General features: G+C 32.6%; 1 protein-coding gene across 2 annotated transcripts; it reads left to right on the forward strand.

Annotated features, from left to right (window-relative positions):
• The first annotated feature begins 243 nt into the window (after positions 1-243).
• Positions 244-3,802, forward strand: sowah (ankyrin repeat domain family member sosondowah). 2 transcript variants are annotated; one of them, XM_071889034.1, is made up of 3 exons: positions 292-498; positions 550-2,927; positions 3,059-3,802. In XM_071889034.1, the coding sequence occupies exons 2-3, from the start codon at positions 1,395-1,397 to the stop codon at positions 3,374-3,376; spliced, it is 1,851 nt and encodes a 616-aa protein (XP_071745135.1). In that variant the 5' UTR covers positions 292-498; positions 550-1,394; the 3' UTR covers positions 3,377-3,802. The 2 variants fall into 2 exon arrangements, with proteins under 2 accessions (XP_040569977.1, XP_071745135.1); XM_040714043.2 differs by having other exon boundaries at positions 244-2,927.
• Positions 3,803-10,493: the final 6,691 nt, after the last annotated feature.

Consider the following 10,493-nt stretch of genomic DNA (forward strand, 5'->3'; position numbering starts at 1 on the left):
TTATGGACATTAGATAATACTCCATTTATACTTATATTAACTTAAATATTGTTATAATATAATTACTTTTTTGCAGTTTTAAAGGAAGGAGGTTGTGTTGTCAGGTAGTAAATGTTCCGTTGTAACAACCTGTTGATGGAAACATAGGTGGAAAGTAGATAAAGGGATTTGTACAATTAAGCTTGTACATAATATATTACTATTTGAAAAATAGGGGCGTTAGCGCGTGCGCGCACTCAATTCAGGTGGTTTCCTACTAAGCGAGCTTACTTGTTGGACAGTTAAGAGATCATTTCATAAAAGGAAAGGAAATTACGCGCTATTAGAGAGAGAGAGCCCGAGGTTGGAAAATGAAGAAATTGTAGCTCATTTCATAAGAATTGGGAGCTGAGTGACGTTCATTTATAGAGTGAGGAATTTGTTTTTGTTTTTCTGGTGCTCGGTTGAAGGTAGAAATTAACTACAAGGAAAGGAAGCGTCTCTTTTCTATTATTCCAGGTACGAAAAAGGGCTTCTTCTTGTTGTTCATCGTGAATTCTTTTAATTTAGAAGGGAGTAGTGATGAGCAGCTATGGGAAATTCTAATTCTGGACAATTCATCTATCGATCCGCTGTAGAAGGGCCCTCATTCGACTATCACCCGGATTACAATCAGGAAAGAGCTTTTGCGAACTACACTTCTTTCTACACGGGCATCGGAATCGCTGCTGTTCTACTCATTCTTATCATCGCGCTTAACCTATTCTTTGGTGTTTTCTCTCCTTGGCATCGCTATTGGAATTCCCGCACTTCTGGGAATCGCTACATTCTCCCACTCTTCATCCTCCGACCTCAAGATCAAAGCCCTTTGGATATATAATACTTGTCACTAGAGAGAAAACTCAAGAAAACTCAGTGGGAGTATTTTGTATTGCTGTTCATTTAATCGCAATCCCTTCCTTGCTCTCTTGCTCGCTGTGAGTAGCTGCCTCTGTCTTCTCTCGCGCCTTGCCTTTGATAAGACCTTCCTTTGCCTTTGGGATTCCCTTTCAGAGCTCCTTCATTTCTTAAGCCTGAAGAAAAAGAAGAAATTAAAAGAAGTTAATTTGATTAATGGGATTCTATTATTGTAATTGTTAAAGAAGGGAATTCGTCATGTTTTCTATTTATTGGCCAGTAGCTGCCATTGTGGGAGCCACCTCTATTATTGCTTCAGTTTTATTACTCAAGTTCGGTGATAAATTGTGTAAGGCTCGACACTCCTCCCTTCCTCATAGAGGCTTATCCACTTACTTACCGGAAGATAATGAGATGGAAATGATCCCCAGTGGGCATCTAGAAGTGGAATCAACAAGCTTTCAAGGAGAATTTGCAATTTAATTCTGTTTTAACAAATAAAACTCTAAAAAAAGACAATGTCAGGCCCAACAGAGTTCTCCTTGGAGTCTGTTCGGCAATTCATGCTGGCTAAGGAAGGAAAAGTGACAAACCACGAGCTTGTTAAGCATTTTAAGGCTTGGCTCACAAATCCGACAGAAAAAGAATCTGCAAGGCAAAAATTTAAGGAATATGTAAACACTTTAGCTTCTATCAAGCAAGAGAATGGGGAAAAGTATCTTGTTCTCAAAAGAAGGTTTTATCCCAACTTTGAGGATCCTCCACCGAGGTCAGTCTCACCCTCTCTTTTAGATGAAGTAATGGCTGGTTATCAAGCTATTTCACGGCAGTCATCTTCATCAGATGTTCCACCTGACTTGGGACTTCCGATCGTGAGTCGTCCGTCTTCTTATTATTCCCCAACTCAAAGCCAGAGATCTAGTTTTTCACATACACCTCCGCTTTATAGAACTTTGTCAAACGGAAGCAATGGAGGCAATGGTCCTCCTCCGACCTATAGATCTCCCCCACCACCACCTCCTTCCTCCAACTTACTCCATGAAGTAGGGCTACCCATCGTTCCATCCGACTTTAGTGCTTCTTCATATAAGCAACCCCCTGAAGAAACACCTCCACCGTTACCTAAAAGGACGACTAATGGATACGATAAAGAAGTCCATAGTAAACCTCCTCCTCTCCCTCCATCTCATCCTCCAGGAAAAATGAAAGGAGGAAATATTCCAATAATAAAGGAGCCTCCTACGTCGTTACCCCTCCTTAATAATGAACTCACCTCACCCAGCGAAGAGGATAAAACGACACCCGATGAAATGATATCTAGCTCTTCTTCATCCTCTTCATCACTATCCGTAGACTCTGAATCAATTAGGTATCGCCGCTCGTTGGCGGACGATGATGATCACAATAAGGAAAATAGTTTTCCTAGAAGTGAAAAAAATGAAAAAATCAGCGTAAAAGAACGAACCAAAACCTTTAATCGAATGGCTTCTGAAGTTGAACTAACTGCAATGAAACAGCAGAGTGTGAGCTTAAGTGGTTCTGCAGTCAAACGGCGTAATTCCAGAGCTGGCGCAGATAGAAGAGTCTCGGCCGTTAAAGATGATGATACCAGTTCAATTAGTACACTAGATCAAAATGTAAAACAGTGGATGATCAAAGCCAGTCAGGGTGATTACCATGCACTTGTTAAGATGTTATTAGATGATGATCGATTAGCAAAGCATAAGGACTTTACAAGTGGGTATACTGCCCTTCATTGGGCATGCAAGTACGGGAATTTAGACATGGTCAAGCTACTTTGTGGAAACTACAAAGTAGATGTTAACTCTAAATCCCATGGGGGCTATACGCCTTTGCATTTGTCATGTCAATTTGGTAATCAGGAAGTGTTTGATTTCCTAGTTAAAGCCTATGGGGCTGATCCTAATATTCGCGATAACTCAGGGAAAAAACCTAGGCAATGTATGGTTGCCACAGATCAGACCTCAAGTCTCTCTTTGTCATCTGCTACTTTTAAACAATTGAAAGATAGGCGTCGTAATCGTAGACAGGTATTTTAAAATACACTTTATTTAAATTTGCAAATACATATTGAGAATCATAGATTTATTATGTGCATATATTAATTAATAATATTTTTGAACCATGAATTAGATAATAAAATATAAATCCTTTATTTCAGGCGAGCGAAAAGAATGCTGGAATCCTACGATTTGGTTCTCTTAGTGTCAAAGTCAAAAAAACCACAGAGGCCTTCAATAATTACTTTCATAACCATGATAAAAAAAATTCTGATCCTGATAAAGAGAAAATGCCTCCTCCGAAATTTGCTCCTATAAAAAAACGGAAATCAAAAAGATCTGTAGACTTTGGTAAAGTTAAAAGCGCTCCTGTTACGCCTACGATAGATCATATCTCCATGAAAGATGTTGTAGAGGAAGAGGAAGAGAATGATTCTGACTCAGAGTATGGTTTTGATTCTGGATGGTCTAATGCTTAAAATCTCGTTTTTGATGTGGAGGAACAAAAAAAAAATTTTTACTACTCAAAATATTAAAAAAAAAAAACTTATCATTTTATAAAAGAACCTATTTTTTATGAGGTTTTTCTCAAAATTTTTGTTATGACTATATTTTTTTATCAAATGACGTTACTATACTTAAATGAACATTGGCTTAGTGGAAAAAAAATAGTCGCATGTGTTCGTTTGTTTATCCTATAATATTACTAGATCAAAAGGAGATGATCAAACTTATATATAGTAATAATATATTCATGTATTAAATATTTTATTATATTCAAATTTGGCAAAATTTTATTCTATTTTTTTAAAAAACATTTTAAACCAATTGCACTATATAACTTATATTACCACTATTGCTCAGTTAATTGGTCGAATGTGTATTAAAATTTACATGATTTAAAATGAGTTTTGTATTCTTTTTTGTATTAACATATGTTACTTTCACTTGGATCCAAGTCATACTTTATTACGTGTAACGGTTCTTAATCCACATCACATTAGCTTACATGACACATTTACTTATTACTCATAGCATTTTCAAATAGGCCATTAAAAATTACGTTGGCATCAATTATGTAAAACAATTTCACTTATTAATATTTAACCAATTAAATACATTTCTTGGAAGTGAGATAATCTGATTGGTTAATGATTTGTCGTCTAGCTACGTCTTGTAGATCTTGTAGCCTAACAATGAGATTTTTCAGTCCACTTCTGTACAATGATTGGATTTTAATGGATTATTCATGTATGAAGGGATACATTTTGACTTTACTGATGAAAATTAATACATAGTTGTCAAATGATTAATCTGTGGCACATTATAAAGTTGAAATACACGGTTATATTACTCATCTACGTACTAAATAAGTAATTGTAATAGATCAAAATGAAGTGATAACATCAATATGTAATTGGTAATTAAACTAATTGATGTTATTATCAAATATGATATTTTACGACAAAGAAGTAGCATGACTATATAGATCAGGCATGGACATTGGGCAAGGTACGACTCCCTAAGTTTTTTTGAGCGGATATCTTGAATAAAAGAAAAATAGATTATGTTGTGTAGAAGTTAAAATATGGGCGTCTCAATAAACATAAAATAACTTGATCTTCCGTCCTTATAATCACCAACTATTAATTTATGTTATAATTTCCTTTTGATCTATTAAAATTACGTATTTATGAGATATTTACGTAGCAATAATATAAATTTAGGTATTTAAACTTTATAATGTGTTACAAACAACATATCAATCAGTAATTTTCATTATGAAATGTTTTCATTACATAATCAACATATGGAACATTACTAGAATATTCAATTATTACATTATCCATATCAGAAGTCTAGTACCCTAAATTCTTCATTTAAGGCGACAGTCAACCCTCTATTAAGTTATTATGTAAGGGACATTGGAAACCCTGCTTAGTGCAGGTAACCAATGTTGTGTCAGTTCAGTATTACCGAACTGATTAATTAAAAGAATAAATAATGTTGAGTGACGTAAATAAGGACATCAGTTTTTAGGGGACATAACTGTTCAGTGACAAGCTTAAAACATATGCCCGTTTGACTGTCATTGCAACTTGTACACGACATGTATGTATAAATTATAGTCACTAAGTTGGCAAAAGGTTTCCCATCCCTGCTGCATGTGGATCATTAAATGTTCTTACTATACTTGATTAATTGTCGTTGCTATTAGTAAAAGATACAGAACGTCACTTTGCACGTCGTTAGCCTAAATGATTTAACGGTTTAATCGAATGATTTTATTATAAAGTGTTTAATCAGCATTTGTTTTTACGTTCGTTTGTAAATATACGTACATTGATTTATTGATGGGATAAAATTGCAATTGTGAATAGGAATATGTGGATCATTCTCCTTGTATGGATAAGAGGATGATTGTTGTATTCAATATTCACTCTTACATAATATAGGTTAAAACGATAAGATAGTACGCTGTTCATAGGATTATAGAAAGAATATATTTACCTGGTGTTTATACAGGGAATACTAAATACATGGACTCTTCCCCCCCCCCCCCCCTTCCTAAAGAGAATATTCATGTTCTCATCTATTGACTATCAGTATTTACTATTCAGTAATCATATTCACATACTTTTGAGCCCTAGAACAATCTTATAGTACCTATATATATATGAATAAAAACAACATATTTAGTATTTTCAAATATTTATTATTCAGATTTTAATTTTTTATCTTTTTATTTGATTGTTTAGAATATGAATTTCTTTTTCTATTACAATGAATCATGTTATTAGAATCACAAACTAAGTTTTTACTGAACATATTAAAAAAAAAAATAGAGCATATATTAGGAAAAAATGAACCAATAGAATGACCTTCAACACAACAAAAATTATTTAGCCAAGTCAAATTAATTGAAGAAAAAAATAGTTCTTTATCAGCTTTTATAAAAACAAATAGAGGATGATGCCCATTGCCATTAGAGAACTAATTATTTTTTCACTATTAAAGCTGTAGTAAAGAAGTTGATATACATGGGCTACACAATAAAAACATAACATCACTTCGTCTTTTGAGGCTAACTCTATTTATGAAGTTAAAAAATACACTAACATCTTCTTCTATATCATCTTTTTCTACAACAAACTTAATTTGACCGGCTGTTGAAAGTAAACTTTAGCATTATTCTGTATGTAAATTTCTACTTATAGAATGAACTGCATAACCACTCAAGAAGTAAATCAAATTTTTGTATTCAGAAGGAAATCTAGACCCAAAAAGACAATCCGAAGGTATAACTGTTAAAATTTTATTAACATCCTTTGTTAATTCAGGACTTTCGACTTTGTTGGATGGAAACATTTCTTTCAAGTTGCAAAATGATTTTATTTCTGTTCTTAGTAGTTGAGACGGTCGAATTTTCTTCTCCGCTTCTAAGAACTGGCGACAACTGATATTGTAATTTCCACCCCTAAGCTGCCTGTACCATCCAAGCCTACGTTCAATCGGGTCGGAGTTGAAGTTACGAAGTAATATGAATTTTACTCCTTTTTCTTCCAATATATTTAATTTAATTCTAGTGGAGAGGAATTGGGTACTCGAAAAGTTAATTCCTTCATGAACATTAAAGGCACTTGTTAGTTTTTTTAAAGGGCTAACACTAGGCAAAATAATCAATTCTGATTCAAGAATTTGATTATATAAAAAAGGGCTTGTGTTTTGCCAAAATGTAGATATTCCAAGAAGTCTAGAAGAGTACCTTTTACCTTTAATACAACTCAAATGTAGGTGAAGTTGTTCAATGATGAAGTTAATATGGTCATTATGAATAGTTTTTTTCTAACGTAGATTCGAAAAGAGCTTTTGCAATGGATATATTTGATATGGAAGATGGGACATATCTATTCTTCAAATAGGCCAGAATGTTGTTTATATCGGAAAATCGTTGAATGAAGGCAGTTGAGCAAATATGATTGACTTCTTTTAACAGAACTGGAGCACCATCAGAAAAATAGAATAAGATAAATCTTTTGTGATTTTGAGCCCATAAATAATTTTAGGTATCACGTTTTCGGTTGAAATAGGAAAAAACAGTGCAAAATCTTGAATAAAGTTCTCGTGAATTCCATGAACCAATTATGATCTATAAATTTTTGAGACAATATGCTAAAGTTGCAACATATTTGGAGACAAATTAGCTACATTATTTTATTTTCAAATTTTTAAACTAAAAAATGCATATTTCACGCAAAATTCCTTCAAAAAATCCTAGATTACATCTGAAAGAACTTATTAAGCAAATTAAAATAGGATTGAGTACAATATAATCTGCAAAAGATCTCAGGCTTTGCAGATTTACATATTACAAGGAATATCTTGAAGTAGATGTGGGCAAACTATTTAAGATTTTTTGGTACAAAAATCTTTTATGAAGCCTAGTGGGTCCATCCCCCTCCTTTTTGGACTAAGTGAATAGAGTGTTATCACGTGATGTCAGCATTCTTGATGTCGTCCATTTTTGGAGTCTAAACAACCAAGTTATATAATAATAAAAACCTTTTCTTCATTAATATTAAGGACAATAGAGAACTATTGGATGTCAAAATGGAACAACAAATAAAAGGACTTAAATCCAACTGTCTGTGATCATTTTATCTCTCAATTGCCTAGTTTTATTATTATATCCGACCCTAAACGTATCAAAAATATATGTATTTACATCGTCATACAATCTTATTTCCATATTGTAGTTAATTAAAATAAACTACAATATGGAAAGAATAAGGTATTTTCTCAACTTATCCTACTTTTCTCGTCCCTAATGTGACTATGATATCAACAATATATAACTTCCACTCATTTTCCAACTTGCAAATATATTCCGGCACTCCTGATGAAGCCTTAATCAACATTAATAAAGAAAAGTTTATCTGTGTGTATGTCTGAATGTATGAAAACCAGTTACAGAGTGCACTGTATATAGTGCTCCCTGATGTATATAATATACTAATACAAGATAAAGGGTGAAAAATATTGCAGACGTTTCATTATAATCAACTTAAAAAAAGAAAAAAAGGGAAGTACTTTATTAACAATTTAAAAAATTTAATATGACTTAAAATGAGATTTAGCAACAAGCTAAAGTACTCCCTGGATCATCAAATAATGTTTAAAAAATTATCAAGTTGTCATTATTATTTTTAGATTCTTAAGGAGAGAACGTCTAACTAAGTATTGAGTGAGTAGCTACATGCAAGTCAGGGCTGTGGAGTGGGTGTCATTTTTGGCGAAGTCGGAATTAGGAGTCGGAAATTTTTTACCAACTCTTACTCCGGCTACAAAAAAAATTATAATTTATGTATACAAAACTTATTTCTAATGTGTATTGAGTATTCGTAAAGTTATTTTCTAAATGGTTCTAAATTATAGGCATTAAGTTCTATTAATTTATCAAACTTATTAAGTTAACTAATTTATAAGTTTACTTCATAAATTTCAAGCGTGCTCTATAGTCCATGCAATCACAATTACCAAACACTTCTAAATCCTAAATTTATTTATTGGTTGAAGTATAGCCACTAGTCGTGCTAGTTCATTTACTTAGATTTGTGAATAGTCAATGTCATCAGAGAAAAGTGTAACATTGTAGTGAGATGTTGTGTGTATTGTTGTTCATCGGTTACGAGTTAATAAATTATAAATGTATTAGCAATATATAGATTTTGATCCATTTAATTTCTTATTCATCCAATTAAATATCTTACTATTCAAAATAATTTCTTTATAACAAAGCACAATCATTTACTGCATATAACTAACTACCTCTAGCTATCAATTAAATCTATATTTTAAATATATAGACTCAAATGACTCAATAGTACTTATATTGGCTATAAAACATATTATTGAAAAATGACAATGTGTGTTGGAGTGGGAATCGGAGTAAGAGTGAGGGTCGGGCATTTTATATACCAACTCCTGCAGGCCTAATGTGAGTGTACTCTTGAAAAATACAATAAGGATTCTTTGGGGGAATAATCTTCGATATTATTAAGGCAAAATTTGTATGTTCGTCAACACCTAATAACTCCGGATAATGCCGGGTACTAACGCTAGTTATTTTATAAATGGGATTCAAATGAAGTTTCTCCATTTCAATAGCTTTAAATATAAATAGATCCAAGGTATCATACCAATCTTGATTGTATATCTCAACCCTTCAACCCTTCCCTCTAAAATAGAAAGAAACCAAAGCCCGAAATTAACTTGCAGTCAGCCAATGATCCCCAACTGTGAGACTATTTCTTCATTTAAATATAAGGAATCGTTTACAGCTTAACAACAGCTAATTTGAATGCAATCAATCAAGATTTAGAACATTATTAAGGATTAAAAAAGTAGAAAATCAACAGATGAATAAAACATAGAAGTTGTTAATGATTTGGAAACACAAATGTGAGAAATCAATTCTATTTCCTTAATAATATTTTATATTATTAAATATTAAAATCAATATAACCTTAAAGAATGTGGCCCTTATTACGGCTCTGTCACATAAAATTTTGTCTTTCCCTGTCATAATGGATTTAAACATAAGATAAACTTTCATAAAAGTTAACATTATAATTAACTCTCGCTCTGCTTCTCTAGTTCTGACGTCCCTGACTGATAATTTTAATGATTAATATCCTGACATCGTAATCTACAATCACATTAAAAGTGTAAATTACAGACATGAATGTAAATATTTGAAGGTTTGTTCTTTTCTACAGCATTACCGTCCTTACCTTTATTGTATCTGTAAAACCTTTCATCAAGAAAGAAACAAAAACAAGGGCCCAAAATCAGTTGGTATTATTTATCCAATTCATTCCAACTAAGAAATTATTATTCTATAGTTATTGGGGATTGTTCACTCCTTAACAAGAGCTAACTTGAATGCAATCAATCAATGTTCTGGACATTGGTTAGGCTATCTTTTATCTTTATTGTATCACGCAACTTTCCATACGAAAAAAATACAGGCGGGGAAAAAAAGTTGGTAATTTGCCAATTATGGGCCGATTATGGACCCATTCTTCCCAACTATAGAATTATTATTCAATAGTTATAAAGTGTTTACAGCACGTCGTTACCTTTATTGTAGCACGCATCTTTTCCTCCGTAAAGAAACAAAAAAAAGGCCCGAAATCATCTGGTAGTTAGCCAAATAAGTTAATCATACCAACTGCTATATGTCTCTTATGTACTCTCAGACTATCACCCTCACATTATTTCTTCACCATTTTTAAAATGAATTACATGTATATATATCGTAATATTAAAATCGATACTGTATCAATATATTGCTTAGAAATATCCGTTTAAAAGTGTAGCTATAAATTTGTATTTCCATATGATAGCCAAAATTTCTTCATATAAATAATAAAAGGGTGAATGTATATATATATATAAGTGTTAACTCTATTTCAACCAATCAACGTTTATGATTAGGGGGAAGGGAGCAGAAACATTGACAGCATACAACAATCACTTGGTTTTTTATTAGTGTGGTAGCACCAAGCTCACTAAAATTAAAAATGAGACCGC

Source organism: Lepeophtheirus salmonis, chromosome 6 (genome assembly GCF_016086655.4).
Source record: "Lepeophtheirus salmonis chromosome 6, UVic_Lsal_1.4, whole genome shotgun sequence".
Taxonomy (NCBI): Eukaryota; Metazoa; Arthropoda; class Copepoda; order Siphonostomatoida; family Caligidae; genus Lepeophtheirus; species Lepeophtheirus salmonis.